At 35.9% G+C, this 22,813-nt stretch overlaps 1 protein-coding gene across 10 annotated transcripts in view; it reads right to left on the reverse strand.

Annotated features, from left to right (window-relative positions):
* LOC106883542 (protein tweety homolog 1-A) overlaps window positions 1-22,813 on the reverse strand; it is a 174,283-nt gene that overhangs the window by 59,620 nt on the left and 91,850 nt on the right. For all 10 annotated transcript variants that reach the window (XM_089352136.1, XM_052967867.2, XM_052967863.2 and 7 more), the window contains exons 5-12: window positions 22,053-22,148; window positions 17,572-17,644; window positions 14,830-14,899; window positions 14,667-14,719; window positions 11,057-11,149; window positions 9,878-10,017; window positions 8,390-8,491; window positions 4,632-4,754 (exon numbers count right to left, since the gene is read on the reverse strand). In XM_089352136.1, coding sequence (XP_089208262.1) covers window positions 4,632-4,754; window positions 8,390-8,491; window positions 9,878-10,017; window positions 11,057-11,149; window positions 14,667-14,719; window positions 14,830-14,899; window positions 17,572-17,644; window positions 22,053-22,148 — 750 coding nt within the window. The remainder of the gene's footprint in view (window positions 1-4,631; window positions 4,755-8,389; window positions 8,492-9,877; window positions 10,018-11,056; window positions 11,150-14,666; window positions 14,720-14,829; window positions 14,900-17,571; window positions 17,645-22,052; window positions 22,149-22,813) is intronic.

Below are 22,813 nucleotides of genomic sequence, written 5' to 3' on the forward strand. Positions count from 1 at the left end.
GTACTAATGGAGAATAAAATGTAGTACACCTGTACTAATTCCAAAAGGAGAAACTTTTGGTTAAACTGACATCATCAGTTTATTAACAAGGGAGGCTGAGGCTTCAACATCATGTCTAGCTTTAAGAACCCAACAGGTAAAACAAACCCCAGCTAAACACCCAATTTTTTTTTTTATCTTATTGACTGCAACAAAGGCAGGAATGAAAATTCTATGTTCACAACCTGGAAGTCATCTAGAAGCAGGTTCACCCATTCAATAGCCTTGAATCAATTGAATTAGATGTGACTGCCATCAGTGAGACAAGAGTTTTCAACATGTAATCACTTGCACTTGACCAATTTAGAGGTGTATACTTTTTCAGACAACTTGTATTTTGGTGTGGACGTTAAACGATGATGATGAATTCACTTTTTAAAAAAATAATGCAACAGATGACTTTCTACTAAATTATTCAAAATTTCAGTTACATGGGGCCTCTACATAATTCTCTGATATTTTGATACATGTAATTCATGTTTTTTTTTTCAAGTGATAAACAATAAGAAGACAGAAAATTTCTGTCGCAGACAACAGAGAACATCATACTAAACAGATTAAATTTCAAAATAACTCTTTACAGACCAGAAAGTTCAAGTAGTCATAACAGTACTCAGCATGATAGTTAACTATATATTTAAGGGAATTTTGGCCCTACTAAAGTGAATTGTCAGAGGAGGATTGTACAAATGGTTTATCTGCAACCCTTGGACACTGAGGTGTTCTGACAAGCATTTTCACAAAACAGCATTTTGCAAATTATAACTTGTTTACAATAATTTGCTAATTTAATTAATGTACTAGATAACTTTCTACTATTATCCACACATATGTTTTTTTTAATTTAATCAGCAGAAGCTACAGAGTGACTCAAGGACCAAGAGTTTCATGCATTGATATTTAGAATGGTTTCAGCTTAGGGGAATTACATGAATATAAACCAACTGAAATTGTCCACATTATCCAGGATCAATGCATAGACTACCAAGTCTGTAATCTGTATGGTCAACCTACATAAGACTTTGAGATAAAGGCCTCACTACTGAAGTTCAAGTGCACTGTTTGTTTACAATGCAAGAAGCCAACATCTACTAGATTACAGAGTTACCTAACCATAAAACGGCAAGCAGGATTATAAATAAGCAATGGAGAGTGGAATCAAAAAGTAAATCTACAGTAAATGAAATATAATAAAGTTTCATTAGAGTTAAGATGTGCACTAAATTACAAGGGCTGTAAAGCAATATAACAGGCTCATGTAGCACAGTTGTTTCATGGCAACCAAGCTTAGATAAAATCTTTGAAGGATTGTGAAGGAAGCATGATACCCAATTCCAAGTTGCTGTGTGCAGGATTTTAACACTATTTTCTTCAGACTGTTTGAATAAATGATTGAGTAAAGATGGTGGGCTTCAACATCCACCTCAATAGTTTATCATAAACCATGGCAGAAGAGGTAGGTAGCACAAACACTAAATTTCAACTTCTAAAATAGCTGTTTGAGTATTAAGCAACCAAGGCTGGTGGCCTACCCACCAAAAACACTCTTGTAATATGAAAGAGTTCTTTGCTACAATCTCAACAGATTATATCACAACTATCAGTACAGTAGGAACATTCAGTATGAACCAAAGAGTGATGAAGCTAATGAGAAATAATATAAACAAGAAGAGATACAATAGAGAACTTTCAGTTTATAACCCTAAAGGATTTTGGCCAAGGTACTATCAAAGATGTTGATAATTGTTGTAGATAGTGTCATTTGGCCTGTGAAAACATGTATGATCCTAAACTGATCTGTCCAAGACAACCTTCACTTTATGTAATACAACACTGAAATGTGTGCTATCACTCACAGCTTGCTATAATCCTAGCTGTGATAAATTTGCATTAAACAAAAAGTTTTGATAAGATCAATGATCAGAACCCTGCAACTGTGCAGAGCACAATTTAAATCAAATGTTTGGGTGCAGAAGCTGTACAGCAGTATCTGCTCGGTAGGTGTAGTGGGGGAGGGATCTGCTTGTGCTGAAACATCGGAGAACCAGGTTGATATACACTGGTCTCAGACATCAGAGTAAGTGAGGTAATAAGCTCTAAACTGAACAAATATGAGGTGATAACTGAAGCACATATTAAACAGGACACCAGCTGATCAGTGGAGGCAGTAGTGTATACTGCTGGATCAACAACCTGATTAAGGTCCCTGAGGGTCTGGTTAATGCCAGAGTGGCAGGTGGATAGAAACCTGAGATGTGGTTGTAAACAGGATTGCTACTCTCATCCAGAAATGAATTGAGAGAAAGTTCTCTATGAAAAATCAGAGGAAGTGAATGCTCACAACACCTCCATTATTTATTCTTTTCTACTCTAGGTGCAAGGCTCGAAAGTTTTGGGGATGGGGTCAGTTGATTAGATCGACTCTATTATGCAACTGGTACTTAATTTATCGACCCCAAAAGGATAAAAGCAAAGAAGACCTCGGCAGAATTTGAACTCAGAACATAAAGACAGACAAAATACCTCCATTATTTATTACCACCAGACTGTTGCATCTTCCTTCAGGCTACAATTGACCAAATTGAAATACCTGTTCTTTGCTTCATGAGCCAACATATTCAAAAGACTTACAAAACTATCCATGGCTGACGATTCACATACATGCATTAAATTTGACATCTGCAAAAATTCATGGATGGTGAGCATGTGTGGTTTGCTTTAGCTAGATATGCTTTTCCACAGCTCATCTCTCTGTTGGAACAATAATTCTGAGTTGAATGTAGACCAAGATTGGGCATCAGATTCAGGTGCTAACAATCCTCTAGAAGTTGGGCATTGAGTATCACCAAAGATCACCTAACCAGTTTATTCTAGAGGACATTTTTGTGCAGACACTATGTAGAATTTCCAGAAAACCTGAGCATGGCAGTGCTCCAAGTTCAGGATAAGCTCTGTAAGGATAGCAGTGTCATCTGTTAAGCCTGTCTTAGATGCACAGCAAATGAAGACAACATTTAATATGCACGTTTTTACTTCTGATGATTGCTGGCATGTGCAGCAATTGCAAACTACTGTAAGATATACAGGATGAATCCATCTGTCAGCAGAGACCTGTGTAATGATCATCCTACCACTCTTCTTTGGCAAAGCAGTTTTCTTCTATCTGGCCACTATGGAGAAAGAGGTTGTACAATGAATGCAAGCTATATCTCCACCTAAGTCCTCATTAACTTTCTTCAAGCAGAACTTAAAGTCTAAGGTATACAAAGAGTTAGAGATAAAGAGATACTACCCTACACAGAATTTGCTGATTTGTGTGTGTGAGAGGGCCAATTTGGTAAATATGAGAAAGCCAGTGTTTTAAGTTTTCTTGGAGTTTACAATCAGGAAAGAACAAGCACTCAGAGCAGAAGGTGGTCAAGGCTTGCAGGTAACCCGAACCTTCTCTTTGTAGGTGCCTTTATTTATGATTTTATTGAAATATGTTTCTCAAGTTAGTCAGAGTACATTGTCTTCCTCTCTCCCCATTTACAGCCTGCATACACACTAACAGGTTTTGTTTTGAAACCCTTTATAAAATATATTTACATATGAAGAATCCTCAAATGTAATGAAACAAGATCTTCAGGTATAAAGAAACTACTATTATCATAGTTTCTGTACTGGTCTTGTGACTAACATAGAAACAGTTATTGTTTCTATAATCATAACTTTATTGCATGCTTTCATTACACAGCTGAACACAGCTCAATGTGGCTTGGATATGCGCAGTGGTCTGTTTTGTGTTGCATTTTCTATTATATTCAAAATGTTTTACATAATGTGTGTCCAGTTGCTGGTAGTGTTCAGTACATGAATAAGTTGTGAGGTTTTGCTTATATATCTGCCTGCATTTTTTTAATCATTCCCAAGGCACCTATTATTATGAGGGTTATTTCTGTTTCGGTTCTCACGTTTTGGTTATTTCCATTCACTACAACAACAATTATATTAGAATCATTTATGATTATGATGATTATTAGTATCAGTATTATTTAGAATGAAGAAATATAACATATTTTGTGCTTATTTTCATTATGGCACACAAACTAATTCATACCATTTAGTGAATGTTATGGCATATACAGTCCGGTGAGATTTTTCTTGTAGATCAAACAAGGATATTTAAAGAATTGGCGCAAACAAAACATGTGGCATAGAGAAAACTGATTTTAAACTCAATCAGGAAACCTTTTTTTAAATAAAAGAAAATTCTAAATTCAATAACAATTTAGTTATATAAAAAAAACTAATTCGCTTAAACATTATATAATTTAAATCATTGTGGTTCTAATATAAACCATTTTCCTTTCTTTTGAAACACAACACAGATAACATTATTATATAGAATATAGAACAATATATTTATAGTGTATAACAGATAATGGTTCTAGAGATATTAGCAAAGAGTAAAGAATTGAATAGCTTGATTGATGTTCTTTAAGTCAATTGGCAGAGAAAGTCATCATCCCAAGTGAAATCAACTGTCAGAAGCAACTAACAAATCCACAGACAGGACTGTTGTTGTGGTGGTTGCTGTCGTATCTACTTACAAGTAACTTCTGCGTACGTCCACTTGGAAAGGATCATTCGGAGCCGTTGGGAGGGTGCCGTAGCTGTAGGGAGGTGGCCTGGGTAAGAATGGATCGGTGTCATCTACAGGATAGTATACCAAACTGAAATAAAAAAACAAATATGAAATATTATAAAAAGAATGCTGTAAAAATAATGGAGTGAAAAATGAATTTAAAAGAAGTAAATATTAGATAATGAAGTCTTATGCCTCGAAGAAAAACAAAATGAAATGGTAATGTGTTGTGTACCTGTGACCATAGATCTGCTTGATCAGGACTAAAATGGGGTTAGTCAACAACATAAAGACACATTGTTTTATGTAGACAGAGAAAGAGATAAAGACATATAAAGTGTAAATCATTATGGCTCTAAAATAAACCTTTTTTTTAATCTTTTTAAATGCAACACAACACATTATTACATAGAATGTAAGACAATATACTTATAGTGCATATCAGTTACTGGTTCAAGAGATTATATATTAGTGAAGAGTTGAATAGTTTGATGTTCTTTAGTCAATTGGCAGAAAAATCAGCATCCCAAGTGAAGTCTTAGAGTATTTTTGAAAACTGAAGGGGGCAGTCAAAGTTGGAATACCTTTTTGACCATAGAGGTGTTCAGTGAGAGATTACCTGGAGTTCATCAACAACAATGATTAGCACCTCTACTTTTATGAGTAGCCTGTTATATTTATTGGAAATATAAAACCCTTAACAAATGGACTAAATGTGCCATCAGTGATATAATATTCAAGAGAAAATAGATATGAGACACGTCTATTTGGTGATGGTTGGTGATAGGAAGAGCTTCCAACCATACAAAATCTGCCTCAATAACTTCCATTCAACCCATGCAAGCACAGAAAAGTGGACAATAAATGATGATGAATATATATATATATATATAGATCTGCTCAATTAGAGTTAATCTGGAGCTAAGCAACAACAAATGCCAGCAACTTAATATACTACTAAGGTTTACGTAGCTGAAAGATTTGCTAGAAGTAGCAACCAAATCTACATCTTTAAAACAAAAACAAAATGTGGTCCAAAACACATTATTCCTGATAAACAAAACAGACAAGATGATCAAGCCCAGAAAGCTTTTGATCATAAGTCTGCTCAACCATAACTCATCTAGGACTAAGCAATAAGAAGCATTTTTTTTTTTTCTTAATTTAGTTACTACAGATACTTTATTTGGAAAATTAATTAACTCATAAAGCGTCGGAATTTGCACTTACATAGCATGGACTGCTGAGCACATCTTATGAAAATAAGACTACCATGCACACGTAAAAAACAAAAAAGAGTTAAAATATCTTCTTAGTATATAATGGTGGCAAGTCTTACGTCATCTGAAAGGTCATTAGTTGAACTATTAGTCCTCTTGCATTCTGGGGTGGGGTATCAGAGCGTTTGAGTGATATTAGACCCCAACAAACACTCATAAATTAAATGCATCTATCTGGGACACGATCGTGGCCCATCGTGCTTTATGTGTTAAAACACATGCATTAACTATTTCTGTTCGAAATATAATTAATGAGAGCTTAAATAACTTCATCATCATCACCATCATTTTAAAATCCTTGTATGGGTTGAGGCAGAAATGAGGTTAATGGTCCAAACTACAGTAATCATATCTATTTATAAAATAAATTTTCGTTAATTACTGTAATTTTACAGTAATATTCTTCTGCTTACATGAAGATTGAAGTTTATTATAAATTATATTATTATTAAAAAAGATTAAATTTTTAATTACAAAATCAATGAACAAATAAATGAAGAAATAGTTAGAAATTACATAATTGGTTTCAGGTTTTTAATAAGTTTAATTCAATTCCAAAATAAATGGTAAATACAAACACACAATACGTAGACATACATACAAATCTACAAACATAGATGGATAGAAGGAAGTAAAGTTAATTGCCACATCAATATGGCTGTTCAATGTTACTATTGTTTTAACCCCAGGCAGATCTTCTACCAGCTGGTTATAAGTGTAGCCTGCACCCCATATATATTGCAAGCAGGGGAGCAGACACATACCACCCTCCAGCAGACAATGAAATCACAAGACCGACTCTGTTTCGAGCTAGTTTTACTCATCTTCCTTTCATGAACACCTGTTGCGAGAGAGATAGCCAGAGTCGGCTCCCGCAAGCAATAAATAGAAAACAGAGTGGCCATCGGTCACTGATTTGCACAGTGACCGATGGTTGCTTTGCTTTCTATATATTGCTTGCTGTAGCAGACTCTGGCCATTTCTCTAGCAATCAAGTGTTTACAACTGAGGATGAACAAAACTAGCTCAAAACCAAGTCAGTCTTGCAATCCCATCATCTGCTGGAGAGTGGTAGGTATTAGCTCCCCTGCTTATAATATATACAGGGTGCAGGCTGCACCTATAAAACAGCTGGCAGAAGATCTGCCTGGAATTAAAACAGTAGTAACATTAAACAACCATATTGATGCTGCAATTAACTTTACTTGTTAGTATAGTTACTACTTTCATCTCTTATTGAGATTTTACAACTAGCTATGTGTGTATACTTTGCTATGTGTGTATACACAAACACACACATAGAAAAATTCATACACATACGTGCAAAAATCTATACACATTCTAGTAGTATATGTTTTATTTCCATCTATCAAAGCATGTGATGGATTTTTTTTTAATACAAAAAGATACACCAATTGTTTTATGGTTAAGCAAACTAGAACAGCAGAGTTATGTACCTTGACCAAAGACACATGCAAAGTGTGTGTGCGTGCACACGCTATCTATTCACTTTCACTTTCCCAAGCTGGTGTAGATTCAGCAGGACTGTACCACCACAATGCCTCACTTCCTTGTTAACCCTTTCAGGACTAAAACCCAGCATCCAGAGATCAGTTATCACCTTCATTCTTTCCAATATCTCTTTACTATTTTACTCGTTTCAGTTATTTGACTGCGGCCATGCTGGAGCAGCGCCTTTAGTCGAGCAAATCGACCCCAGGACTTATTCTTTGCATGCCTAGTACTTATTCTATCGGTCTCTTTTGCCGAACTGCTAAGTTACGGGGATGTAAAAACACACCAGCATCAGTTGTCAAGCTATGTTGGGGGGGGGGGGGACACACACACATACATACATTATATATATATATATATATATATATATACGACGGGCTTCTTTCAGTTTCCATCTACCAAATCCACTCACAAGGCTTTGGTCGGCCCGAGGCTATAGTAGAAGACACTTGCCCAAGGTGCCACGCAGTGGGACTGAACCCGGAACCATGTGGTTCGTAAGCAGGCTACTTATCACACAGCCACTCCTACGCCTATATATGAGAGAGAGAGAGAGAGAGAGAGCAAGAAAAGACAACAAAGAAAAAAGTACAAGAGACATTCACAGTTATTAGTTTTGACATTGAAGGGAAAAATGGAAATAAAGGGTGTATTGCATTTCAGACACAGTCCTTCTTCAGATAATAGAGAAATGTCCAAGAGAAACTGGGAAGAGAAGAAGAGAGAGATGATGAAAAAAGAGCCAGGAAAAAAGATGCACATGGGATAAATTCACATAGAATATATATATATATATATATATATATATATATCTATATATATATCCATTATCCATCGACCCATCCATTCACTGAAGCATAAACACAAGCCAGACAATTTCAGGTAAAATTTATTTAAATACATTAATTAAATTATGTATCATACAGACCTCTTTGCAAATAAGATTGAAGCCCTTGTGGCCAAACAGATGTTAATGGTCAGTGCAACTCCTACAATACCACATACAAGACTCATGAAAGCCACTCCAATCCTGGAAAAACAAAAAGAGATAAAAATAAAGTCTTTTGTTTAAACAAGAATGAAACTCACAAAATTAACTGAAATAACGATATAACGACCAGAGACCAATTAAATCAGGTATTAAGTCTTTATTACAATATCTTGATACAATGATTAGCAATTATGATAAAAGGTTTAACACCTCGCTCAGTTTAACACCTCCACCAGGCACTTATGTGCCTCTATCGAAGTTCATTGCTGCAAGCTTTTGGATCAGGTTCTGGTTTAAGTCTTTATAGCTTTCAGATTACTGTCAAATGTAATGCTTAAAATTGGTTTAGAATTAATCATATATTATCTTGTGGCCTCAAGATTTCAATGATGTGAGTGTCCATCTTTAAATGAAATTGCATGGGAGGTACAAAAGATCAGATTTGGCCAGTTTAAACCATAAAACAGATGAAATATTTTGGCTGGATGTGTCCAAAGTAAATGCTGAAGAATTAAACATAATTCACTACCCACTGCACCACCTCTCAATCACAGATGCCTTTTAAAAAGGTCCTGGGTGCTGCCTTTCCTTCTTCAACTAACTCTCATGAATGGATGTATGCATACATACATACATCCATACATAGGTGATAATAGTTGTTTAAAAATTTGGTATTCTATTGGAGTTTTATTGGAAGTAAAATGATCATATATACATGCATGCATCCATGTGTATACATTCATTATGCTCTTTTACTCTTTTACTTGTTTCAGTCATTTGATTGCAGCCATGCTGGAGCACCGCCTTTAGTCGAGCAAATCAACCCCAGGACTTTTTCTTTGTAAGCCTAGTACTTATTTTATCGGTCTCTTTTTGCCGAAACGCTAAGTTACGGGGACGTAAACACACCAGCATCGGTTGTCAAGCACAGACACACAAACGTTTACACACACACACACACACACAAAAATATATATATATAACAGGCTTCTTTCAGTTTCTGTCTACCAAATCCACTCACAAGGCTTTGGTCACCCTCAGGCAATAGTAGAAGATACTTGCCCAAGGTGACATGCAGTGGCAATGAACCCGGAACCATGTAGTTGGTAAGCAAGCTACTTACGACACAACCACTCCTGCACCTATATATTCAAATACATCACTTGTTTGGACAGCACCACCTGGCTTTAGCAGAGATACCTTTGTTACAAGCATTTAAATCAGCCCTTAAATCTGGGAATAACTTGATGAACTGATACAGACTGCAACAATCAATAAATCAAGGCTCAACTCCCACACACACACTTGTCTTGAAGACCCTACTAAAATCATGAGCTCATCAGCACTACCCTTTGTTTTATGATTAAGCCATATATAAAAGTAGATAAAAAAATATTGGTAGAAGAAATAAAAAAAGTTACTCACAGGCTTTGATGACAAATTCCATTAAGTGCATTGATGTAATTGTTGTGGATAAAAGAACAGCCGGAAATTTGATTGAGGAGGGAAACATTGGAAACTGCTGCGGTCACTTCTAAACGGATCTTTCGAACAAGGCTGCGTAACTGCAAAAATAATTAGTAATATAGGGATTAGAACAGACTTAGAAATGGGAGTGTAAGTTTATTGCATACATCATACTGAAACATGATGATCCCAGTAAATATGGTATCTCAAAGCTGAAAACTGAAGATTAGGATACTTTCTTTTACCCTTTCAATACCAACCTGCCAGAAAACCGCCTCTGGCTCTGTAGTAGAAATGTCTAATGTTCAAAAGTTCTGAATGAAAATCTTCCACCAAACCTTAGTCACAATTTATGTTCCTAACACTAGTTTAATGATAAAGTTATTTTACTAAATTCTTTGTTTTATTTAAAATTAATTGAAAGAAACACAGAGCATCTCAACAGAAATATGGTAACAAAATGGTTAACATGATTAATTTAAAATGTGTTATAGGTATGGCTGTGTGGTTAAGAAGTTCACTTCCTGACCATGTGGTTTTGGGGTTCAGTCTCACTTGCATTGCTCTTTGGTCAGCCTAGGGCTATAGTAGATGACACTTCCCCAAAGTCTTGTGAGTAGATTTGGTAAATGAAAACTGGAAGAAGCAAGCTGTGTGTGTGCATGACATTGTGTGATAGCTGTAAACAAGTGTCTCCACCATACATGCAATGCCATTTATTTCCAATCTTCCATGATAAACATGCCTGGCTTTGGGGAAATATTATCTTTCTTGGAAAGAAGTGAGGGCTGATGACAAGAAGGGCATCAGGTCACAACAGATATGCTTCAATGAATTCTATCTGAGCCATGCAAGCATGGAGAAGTGGATATTAAACAGACACGTATATATATATACACAATGAAATGTGTGTTCATAGATGCACAGAAATCTGCATTAGGTATAGATATACAGGTCACAGAGACATGATGTGATATATACACACACTCACACTGATGGAGATGTGACATTTAAACTTATATTATACACAGTAATATGTTAACTATATCAGGGTGTGCATCAGCATCAGTGTGTGTGTGTGTGTGTGTGTGTGTGTATACAAAGTACAAGACGTAAGATAAGAAAATAAAAACTAACCTTACTACCCATGTTGTAGGGTGAAGCCATGTATAGTGCCTCACTTAAAGTACTGTTGGCACGGACAATAGCAGAGAGAGCAGCATTGTATTTCTAGAAGGAAACAAAGACAAGAAATATACATAAATAACATGATTCAGAAAATTATATCTATTCAACAGAATAAATTGGAAGGGGGTTCAGGTCCTTCCCACTTTGTTTTGTGGTTTCAAATAATGGTGCATTTGCAAAATCATGCAGCATTGAGTACCTACAGCATTGTGTACAAAGTCCAGTAACAGCATGCCCTCAGAATCTGGAAACAGCATTTGACATAGCAATTCATGTTCCATAAAGCACTTAGGTTTAAACTGTTTATCAACAAGATATTCCTTGGTTTTAAAATTGCACAAAGGAATACACAAACACACAAAATATAAAAATGGTTTTGAAAGAAATTTTTGAAAAAAAGGTTAATATAAAAAGATATTTCATAAGAGTTATGAATATTGGAGGAACACTTGAGCAGTATTCAAAGATATAAAATGACAATTTCAACATGGACACTAGGCCACAATTTTAAACATTTCAGGGGAGGGATTAAACATATTTAGACTGAATTCTGTCATGAGCCCTATGTCTCATAAGGTTAGCCTAGTTTTCATGGTTTTTAACTGACTGAGATTACAAGAGTCCTCCCTAAACAGGATGGCAGTCTATTACAGAATTAACTTCCAAGCAATTGCTGGAACTTATTTACAGTTGAGTGTACTAGAGTAACATGAAATGAATTGCTTTGCTCAAGAACACAAAGCACTGCCTGGTCTGGGAATAAAAACCATGATATTATGATCAGGAGTGCAACATCTTAATCTTTTCTACTCAAGGCACAAGGTCTGAAAATTTGAGGGAGGGGACCAGTCGATTAGATCAACCCCAGTAAGCAACTGATACTTAATTCATCGACCCCGAAAGGATAAAAGGCAAAGCTGACCTCGGCGGAATTTGAACTCAGAACGTAAAAACAGACGAAATACCGCTAAGCATTTCGCTCAGCGTGCTAATGTTTCTGCTAGCTTGCTGCCTTTGCAACATTGTAATCACTAGGCCACATTCCTTAACAGGAATAATTAGTTGAAACTAACTCCAATATTTAACTTGTGCTAAATTTTATCAACTACAGAAGGATAGGAAGAGATATTAAACATGGTAGAATATTAAACATGGTAGAGCCAAAAATAAAAAATTAAAATGTAACTTGTTCTTAAAACATATGAATACATAGATAAATAACTTATCAAACCTAAGTATATAAATATACCAAGCTAAATCTGTTTTATTCAAATTCTATATTCATATATGTTCTTGTTTTTATTTCTTATATAATTTTCAATTAAAAATTCTCTTAATTTCACAACATGAATATAAAAGTTTTTCATTGATCAGTTTGTTTTGTTTTGTTTTATTTTATAAATTAATTCATAGTAGATTTGTTTTTAAGGAAATCTATTTTAAGTAAAATTTATCTTAAGCAAATTTATTTTAAGCAATTCGGTGAATAAAGATCATTTCATGCAAGCACAAACAAGTTAGTTGTCACTAAAACGTAAAGTTTTTAATTTTTGAGAGGAGAACAGGGCAGGGGTGTCACCTTCTTTTAATATTCATGCCATTATCAAATACATTATTGATATGAATGAAAGGAAATGGCTCTGTGCAGAAATGAAAATATTTTGCAAAAGCACTTCACAGAGAAACAACTATCGTATTACAGCAGACGCCATGAAATAACTGAACATAATTCTTTATTTTCTTTTCTGTAAGTTACATGAGTAAAATTTTAAAAGAGAAGGATGATGTTCATAGAATTAACATCTGTCCATTTACTTGTGCGTGTGTGTATTTGAAAACAAGAGATGAAATAGAAGGACAAACCTTCTAAACATGAATTTGAGACTTAAAAGAGCAACAAGCCCACTGACAGATACAAACAATATATACATATTGCTTGCCAAACGATCACATTTCTGACTACTCTATAGAGTGCCTTCAATTCTCTCTTACCAAATTAAATATTATAAAGCATTTTTCCTGCCATTGTAATTGTGATTTGTATCCTGTCAGTAGGTCTGTTGACCTTTTCTGTCACATATTAGCACATATTAGTCAATGTCCTTCACATTAAAAATCACCATCATTTAGTGTCGGTTTTCCAAGCTGGCATGGGTTGGTTGGTTTGATAGAACCCATTGGGCTGCAGGGATGTGTCAAGCTCAGATGTCAGATTAGCCATGGTTTCTATAGCTGGGTGTCCTTTCTAACACCAACCACTGTACAGGGTGTACTGGGTACTTGTTTTCCATGCTACTAGCACTAGTGAGGTCACCAAGTAACTTGCATAATAAGAAAAAGTCACTTTATTTTCAATGATAACGTATGAATGAAATATAGAAAAAGAGTAAAATCTTCTACCGATTACACCTGTATTAGAGTCTTCTGTTATCTCACTCATGATTTTCAACTTCTTAAGATTAATCTTCATCATATCCCTTTATGTCTTTCACTACCACATGGCACTTCTTTATACAGTTGACATCTTCCATACACACTACATGCCTGTACCAATGCAGTCTTCTCTCTTGCAAACTGCATTTTCATTACTCTCATTTCTAGATTTTTTTCTTGTTTCTGCTCTATTATTTATGCACACTGACTTTACACATCCACTAGAATAACCTGGCAGATTTATTTTCAAGTTTTTGCAAATCTTTTGCATTCAAAGCCAACATTTTATTACCAGATTGTATTGCACATTATACTGAAGCATTATATCATTCACCCTTCATTCTGATAAAAAGAAAAAGTTTTGTTATCAGCAGAGGTAATAGCTTTCTTAACCTTTATCCAACTCCATTTTTACTTTGGTTACTATGTATTCAGAACATCCACCTACACTAAAATAGATAATAACAGCTCATAGGTAATAACAGCTTTCAGCTACTTCTAAGGAGTCTTCCAGGTATTTGAAATAATTTGCTTCTGCTGACTGCTCTTGTGTGTCTGTCACATATAAAGTGTACTTTCTCTGTCAGTCTGCCTATGATTCCACTACACATTTTGTGCAGCCATCATTTATGCTGAATACACCATATCGTATTTTCACCTCGTCTCTTTTCTGCAAATTAAACTTAGACATTTTGTTGATAGCAGTAGGGTCATCTGTCATACTCACTAGAACTTTAGCCTCTGCCAAGTTTATTTTGAGATCTCTTGATTCTAGGCTTTCATGTCAAGAATTTCTTTAAGTCTTCTACATGATGCAGCTAGAAGAATCTGGTCAACAGCATACATGAGTTACTAAAGACAGTCAATTTCAAAACTTCTGTTTTGGCTTTAGAGAGTTATGCAGAAAAGTGGTCGTCAGCAAGTTAAGATTGATCATTGGCAAAGAAATTTTAATATGTTAATAAAATAGATATTTTATTTTATTGTGAATTATGACAGAATATACATTAAAAAGACAAAGTAGAAGGAATTAAAAATAGAAATTAGAGAAAAGAAATTAAATTCTAAAAATATGTAGGTTGTATGGATTCTAGCTATGGTCTAATGAACTACCCTATCCACTTACCTCTGCAAATGGTTCTCGAATATCAGTGCATTTCAAATAAGCATTAAGGACTTCTGTTTAAAGAAAGAAAAATACAGTTTGTCTCAGATATATTGTCTGAATATAGTTTTAAGAAAATATGATACAATCTGAAATAAAGACAACAATATCATCATTTACTTACTAGCTTCCATGTTTGCACTGGTTTGCTGCTTTACATAATTATCAGGGTTGACGCAAAGGTCACCAAAATCCTGGGAAAAGGAGAAAAAAAAATAAAAATTGAGATTTTAAAGATAGGAACATAAAAATTTCACATACACAACCAAACTGAAATATATTTTGTAGTCAACATGATCAAGTAAGAATTTTTGAAGGTAGTATGGAATTATTGAAGGTAGTATACCTTCAGTGCAAAAATATTAAGTAATTAGTGGCAATTCATGGGATTATAGCTCCAAGTTAATAATGTAAAGGGTAAATTTTACCAATTACATATTTCAAATTAACCAAAAGACCATAAGATGGATAATCTAGACATTACTGAATCATGGATTCACAATCATAATGTGAAGGTCCATGGCTCAGTGGTTAGATCTTCAGGCTTACAATCATGGGACAGTGAGTTCAATTCCCAGACCAGGTTGTGTGTTGTGCTCTTGAGAAGGACAAGACTATTTTCTGTTGCTCCAGTTCCCTCAGCTGTAGAAATGAGTTGCAACTTCACTGGTGCCAAGCTATATTGTCCTTTCCCTTGGATAACATCTGTGGCATGGAGAGGGTAGGCTATTATGCATGGGCGACTGCTGGTCTTCCATAAACAACCTTGCTCGGACTTGTACCTCGAAAGGGAACTTTTTGGGTGCAATCCCATGGTCATACATGACCGATGTGAGTCTTTACCCTTTTTTTACCAAATCATAACATGAGTTTAACATAGCTAAATATGGTATTGACTAAGTTGAAAACACCTAAAAGATCCATGAGGTTCCAGCATGATGGCTGCAAGGTTTTGTCTTCTTGCTTCCTCAGAAAATCTACAAGTATATGTATAGGGCATGACATAACCTATCTTACCTACCTATGCATTTTTGATTCGCAAGTTAGGCAATGACATAAATGTAGAAGAGAGAGGGGAAGAAGATATGAAGTAAAAGGAAATAGACTAAATTATAGTTAATTAATCCTGACACAATATCTGTAGGATTGCCAAACTCCATCAACGAACCATGGGAAATGATATTTAAGTAAATGTAAAGAGTGGTGACATTCTCAGTTGAAAAATCTAATTATGTTACACTGCTCGACAAATATAGGAGACTGCAACAGTGAAAGTATGTATCTGGGAGAGAAAGACAAATATATTGTGCATGTGTATGAGAGAGGGAGAAAGAGAGACAAAGAGAGTGTAGGAGTGTGTGTGTGTGTGTGTGTGTGTGTGTGTGTGAAAGAGAGTGTATATGTATGAGAGAGAAAAAGAGAAGACAAAATTTATGAGACAGAAAAACAGAGAGGAGAGAGAGAGGGAGAGAGAGAGAGAGAGAGGGAGAGAGAGAGAGAGAGAGAGGGAGAGAGAGAGAGAGAGAGAGAGCGTGTGTGTGTGAAAGAGAGTGTATATGTATGAGAGAGAAAAAGAGAAGACAAAATTTATGAGACAGAAAAACAGAGAGGAGAGAGAGAGAGTGAGAGTGAGTGTGAGTGTGAGTGTGTGTGTGTGTGTGTGTGTGCGCGCGTGCGTGCGTGCGTGCGTGCGTGCGTGCGTGCGTGTGTGTCTTTCCTTTTATTTAAAAGACAAACAGGTATAATTTAAACGAGATTTGGCTGCTATATTTAGTGTGTTCAGTAATCATATAAAAATGCCTGTATTCCTGCTTTATATATATATATATATATATTGATCTCTCAGGTATCCTTGATGCAGTAGGTGTTTGATCAAAGTTATTCCAACCATGAACAACCAGTGTTTCAAGAAGACTGGTGTTTCAAAAAGTAACTTATCCAATGTATGTTACATTTTTTTAAGATGGGGAAATGTGATTTGAAAGTGATTGGACTACTGTCTGTCAGAAAGAAGTGTAGATAGAGAAAAATGGAAATAAATGGAAAATGTGAGGGACTGTTGGGAGGGGGGGACACGGAGGGGGTGTAAAGAGGAAAAAGTAGGGGGAATGGAGATAGACAAGGGGGATGAGCAACAGGAGACAGTGGAAGAGAGAGATGAGATTTATTAAGGTAAGCCAGAAGTGACAAAGGAAAGGTGATAAGAGAGAAGAAATAGAGAAAGGCAATAAGGGAGGGAGAAGAAAAATTTAAAAGGAAGAAAGTGAGAGGGAGGAAAAAGAAAAAAGAGGGTTAAAATGAAAGCGGATGAAATAATTATCATATTAATTCGATGGAGACATCAGACCAAACCAAAGGAGACCTGGCCTACAATGTTTAGATAGAAAATACTTTAATCCTTTCGTTACCAACCCAGCTGAAACCGGCTCTGGCTCTGTAGTACAAAAGTCTTGTTTTCATAAGTTCTAAATCAAGACCTTCCACCAAGCCTTAGTCACAATTTAAGTTCTTAACACTAGCTTCATGATAACCAAGTTATTTTACTAAATTCTTTGTTATATTTAACCCTTTAGCATTTAAACCGGCCATATCTGGCCAAAAGTATTCTGCCTGTTTTATCTTCAAACTGACCAGATCTGGTCTCTCACACCAGCCCTACAATATCGTTTTAAAAATTAACAGCTACCTCATCAAAATCTCATAGCTACAAGATAATGCATGATTAGTTCAAAACAATGTGGATGAAAAAGCATTAATTTTGGCAGAATAATGTGAACACTCAAGGGTTAAAGTAATTGAAAGAAACATGGAGCATCTCAAAATAAATACAGTAACGAAAGGGTTAAAGAGATAAAGAGTAACTTACCACAGCAGTTCCAAGATAAAGCCCTCCACCAATCCAGATTAACATCAGAGCCAGGCACCCGAACAATACGCAGCTGTAAGGAGACAAGAAATAAAGTATCAACATGTAAGATGACAGGGATAACGATTACTGCTTCTCATTAACACAGATAATTATTTTTTAACAGTTGTCAAGATTAGTAATCGATCACTTGACACAATTCATTTAGGGAACCCCTGCATGATCCATTGAATAGCTAGAAGTAACAACCATTTTCCCCTCAAGAAGAAAAAAAAACAGAAGGAAGACCCAATATTGGATACTGTAGTCTTAAATACACACAGAGCTGGAGATGGTCGGGAATGAATGGAATGCATTTGACTATAGATTTGCACAATCAAGAAATAACAACAAAGACTACTACTACTACTACTACTACTTGTCTCTTATTTATTTTCTTGTTTGTTTAAGATTTTCTTGTTGTTTCAGTAATCACTAACACCAGTCCACAGTAGCTCAAACTGCTAGACATAGTCTCTCTCATAGTCTCTCTATGGCAATTTGACAAGCTAGAAATAACAGCCAAATCTTAAATCACCCATTCACATCTTAAATTGTAGAAGAAAGACTAATGTCTTTTTCAACTATGTACTATGCATGTGGGTCAGATAATCTTTTCTACTCTATGCACAAGGCCCAAAATTTTCAGGGGAGTGGGACCAGTCGATTATATCAACCCCAGTATGCAACTGGTACTTAATTTATCGACCCTGAAAGGATGAAAGGCAAAGTTGACCTCAGCAGAATTTGAACTCAGAACATAAAGACAGACAAAATACCACTAAGCATTTCTTTTCTACTGTAGGCACAAGGCCTGAAATTTTGGGGGAGGGGACTAGTCGATTAGATCAACCCCAGTACACAACTGGTACTTAATTTATCGACCCCGAAAGGATGAAAAGCAAAGTCGACTTCGGCAGTATTTGAACTCAGAATGTAAAGACAGACAAGATATTGCTAAGCATTTCGCTTGGTGTGCTAACATTTCTGCTAGCTTGTCACCTTTGTGGGTTACATAATGGCTTAAAACTACAAAGCAACATGGAACAATGCTAAAAGTATATTCATAAGCTCTATAGTGCACTATGTTACTCTTCTCATGCACTACTTGTCAAGCCTACACCACAAAATCTATTTTAGATTTTTGCTCATATATAAACAAGCTGATTGAAGAAGCATGTTAGCTTTTGACTTTAATGAAAATAAATATGACCTAACTAGGTAAAAATTTTTGGGTGCGTAACTCTTAAAGAAAAAGTAAAAGTGAAAACGATCATAAAAAGTTTAACTAAACATCAAGCAATGATTTGCTCAAAGCTTTATTTAAATGAAAGTAACAATGAAAATTAACCTTATTAAAACACAGGTTGGTTTAGAAAAAAAAAAAAATAAATAAAACCAGCCTGTGTTTTGATAATTTTGAGCAAATTTGAAACAAAATGTTTGATTTCAATACCTTTACCATTCATGGACATGCTTATAGAAATCATAAAAATCAGCACAGTATCCATGACTTTCAGAAACATTTTTACATCATCATCATCATTTAACGTCCGCTTTCCATGCTAGCATGGGTTGGACGATTTGACTGGGGACTGGCGAACCAGATGGCTACACCAGACTCCAATCTGAGTTTCTACAGCTGGATGCCCTTCCTAACGCCAAGCACTCCGAGAGCGTAGTGGGTGCTTTTTACGTGCCACCTGCACAGGAGTCAGTCCAATGTTTTGTTCACATGCTACCAGCACAAGTGCCAGTAAGGCGAAGCTGGAAATGATCGCGCTCAAATGGTGCTTTTTACGTGCCACTGGCACAGAAGCGAGACTGCTGTTCTGGCAGTGATCCCGCTCGGATGGTGCTGTTAGCGCTCCACTGGCATGGGTGCCATTCATCGAATTTGGTTCAGTTTCAATCTCACTTGCCCCAACAGGTCTTCGCAAGCTGAGTTTAGTGTCCAATGAAGGAAGGTTGGCATGGGTGCCAGTCATCGAATTTGGTTCAATTTCGAAGAAATGTTTTGAGTGCATGTGTGTGTGTATCTGTGTGTGCTTTTGTGTCTGTAGTCTTGTGTTTGTGTCCCCAACCACTTGACAATATTGCTTTGTTTAAGTCTCTGTAACTTAGTGGTTTGGCAAAAGAAACTAATGGAATAAGTACCAGACTTTAAAAAAAAAAGAAAAAGTATATGGTCACTATATGCGAATGACCCCTGCAAGCAGTGCAGTACTCCTGCATTGCTGCGATGCAGTGACGGAAACAACTAAAAGGAAAAGATAAGAGATACCTTTCCTTTACTTCAACTACATATCTTCAAATATGGCCCAGTGGCCAGGGTCCAGGCTGTTGGGTTCACAATCATGGGGTGGTGCGTTCAAATCCTGCATGTGGCGACATCTTGTGTTCTTCAACAAGAACTTTCATTTCATGTTGCTCCAGTGTACGCAGTTGGAAATGTGTGCGAGACAAATACTACAGCAACTCTCACACCCACCAGCTGTCATGTCCTTCATATTCTTTTAGGTCAAGAGTAGGAATACCAGGAGTGTTTCTCTGTCTTTTCATGACTATGTGGGAACCGAAAACAGTTACCAAAACCTTGGTACATGCCGTCAAGTCATACTCATGAGTGATGGCTATGGAATATATGTACATACACATAGGTGTGTATGTGTGTCTGTGTGTGTGTGTGTCATTACACACACACACACACGAACATGCATATATACTTATACTCTTACTTGTTTCAGTCATTTGACTGTGGCCATGCTGGAGCACCGCCTTCAATCGAGCAAATCGGTCCCGGGACCCACTCTTTGCAAGCCCAGTACTTCACACTCTGAATAATCAAAATATGGAATTAGCTACCCACATCTGCAGTAAAGACTCATGCCCTCATTAAGCAGGTTTCCCCACAGGTAATTTGTGTAGTTGATCATCCAGATTGGAGGGTGAAACCAGAAACATGCCATTACCTATACTCATGAGCTGCAAAACACTACAAATACTTGAAAGGAAGGCATTGTATACACACGATTACTCACACACACCCACACTCTTTCCAGTATACACTTTAATGCATCGTATTTCAAAATGCCTTACTATCCAAGATATCTCTAAGTTTCCCCCTTCAACACATTCTGAAACTACATGAGTTTCTGTCTTGCTGAACATTATAAATATCACTAACTAACTTTATGTTAATACAAAACTAAAATTGAATCATTTGTTTCATTATTTGGTTAGCCCTACACCTGGGTGCAAGCATAGCAGTTTGCTTCGCAACCATGTATTTCCAGGTCCCATGTCACACTCATGATCAAAATTTCTGTGTAACCAACAGTGCTATTATTCACAAATTGCAATACCAAATAAATAAAAAATATATAACCATAGATGTTAAAATACTGCTTTTATTTCCGACTACAAGTTCTGTTTCAAAAGAACATCCTAATTTTCATACCAGTTTCCAAAAAATTACTTTCTTATGACCCTTATTTATATCTCTTAAAGTTTAATTACAAGCTACTAATCTAAGTGACACATTCTTTCCAAGTCTGTGCCCACACTGAATAAACTAACTAGGAACTGGTTGACTGCTATTCTATAGCTAAAGTAATCAGTGATTTAATAGTTCTATCCTTCACTGAACTCAGACTGACTTCAATCTTATTTCTGGTCTAGTGAACATTAACTCTCATACCATCCTACTCATTAATCTTGGAGTTTATTGAGGTGACTGATAAAATTCCATAACTCTAACTCAGTAGTTCTTGATTTCTTTAAACTTCATGGCACACTGGAGATTATTCATTCATTTTTAATGTCTGCTTTTCCATGCTTGCATGGGTTGGACAAATATGCTTTCTAAAGCATAGTATTCAGTCAACTATCCTTTGTGATTCTAATTCATTCTTTTTTTTTTTTTTTTTTTTTCACAAGGAAGAGATCTCTAATGAAATATGTGGCATCAAATGCACAAAGTGATCAAATGATTTGTTGACAGGAGAAACTGACAACAAACAATATCCCTTGCTACACTATACGAGCAATCACAGCTGCAAACAAACATACAAATTTATGTGTGTGCTTATGTATCTGTGCTTGTGTGTGTGTGTGTGTGTGTGTCTATCATCATTTGTTTAATGCTTCTATTATATTTCGGCAAAGATTCTCCTTATCAAATATAAAAAAAGAAAATAACTCAAGATTACAGAGAAAAAGTGTTCAGGCACTTGGATTGTTTTCTTTCTAATATTTCCTAAGTGGGGATCTTTTCCAAAATATAACAGAAGCATTAAATAAATGATGATACATACACACACACATATATTTTCACTAACTTTTCCCCTATGCATTGTTTAAAGGTGATTTCAATACATATATATCATTTACACATTACAAAAGCTTCAAGCAAATTATAACACTTATTTGTGAATACTTACAATATCAACAAACAACGGGAACAAGTCAGCATCCCAATAAGCAGCAAGAGGCTTATTAAAGCATGAACACTGAACAGCGAAAGAGTAGCAATCCATCTAAAATAAATCAAAATATCAATCAATCATAATATTGCAAAATTATAACTGAAAAAAATCAGGCACAGTCATGTGGCTAAGAGGTTAGCTTTACAATTACTTGATTCTGGGTTCAATAACATCAGGTACTATGAGAAATTATCTTCTATTGGGAACCTCATGTTGACTAATATATTGGGAGTGGAATTTAGAAGACAGAAACAACACAAAAGCCCTTGCTGTGTGCATAGGTGTCTGTGCGCATGTGCACGCATCCAAGCATGAATGTGTGTGTGTGTGTGTTTTCATTTATATATCTGTTTTTCCATCTTAACATGGGTTATTCTTTTACTTTTACTTGTTTCAGTCCTTTGACTGCAGCCATGCTGGAGCACCACCTTGATGAATAATTTATTGAAGAATGGTTTTATAATTGAATGTCTTTCCTCTTACTAACTCTCCCTGCTTTTCAAGTAAAGGGTCTTTTAATTCCACAGGTCTTCAAAAGTGGAATGCTGGCAGCCCATTTGTTGACAGAGGATTGGAACTGGATTGGATTGCACACTGCAGGACGAAGGCCTCAGCATGTTCCCTCCACCAACCACAGTCTGACGTTGAGGCCACGAATTTGAGCTTCGAGTCATACTGGTTTGATGCACCTACTCTGCAACACTGGCTTGACATAG

The sequence above is a fragment of the Octopus bimaculoides genome, chromosome 5 (genome assembly GCF_046866305.1).
Source record: "Octopus bimaculoides isolate indiv1 chromosome 5, ASM4686630v1, whole genome shotgun sequence".
In the NCBI taxonomy this organism is placed as follows: domain Eukaryota; kingdom Metazoa; phylum Mollusca; class Cephalopoda; order Octopoda; family Octopodidae; genus Octopus; species Octopus bimaculoides.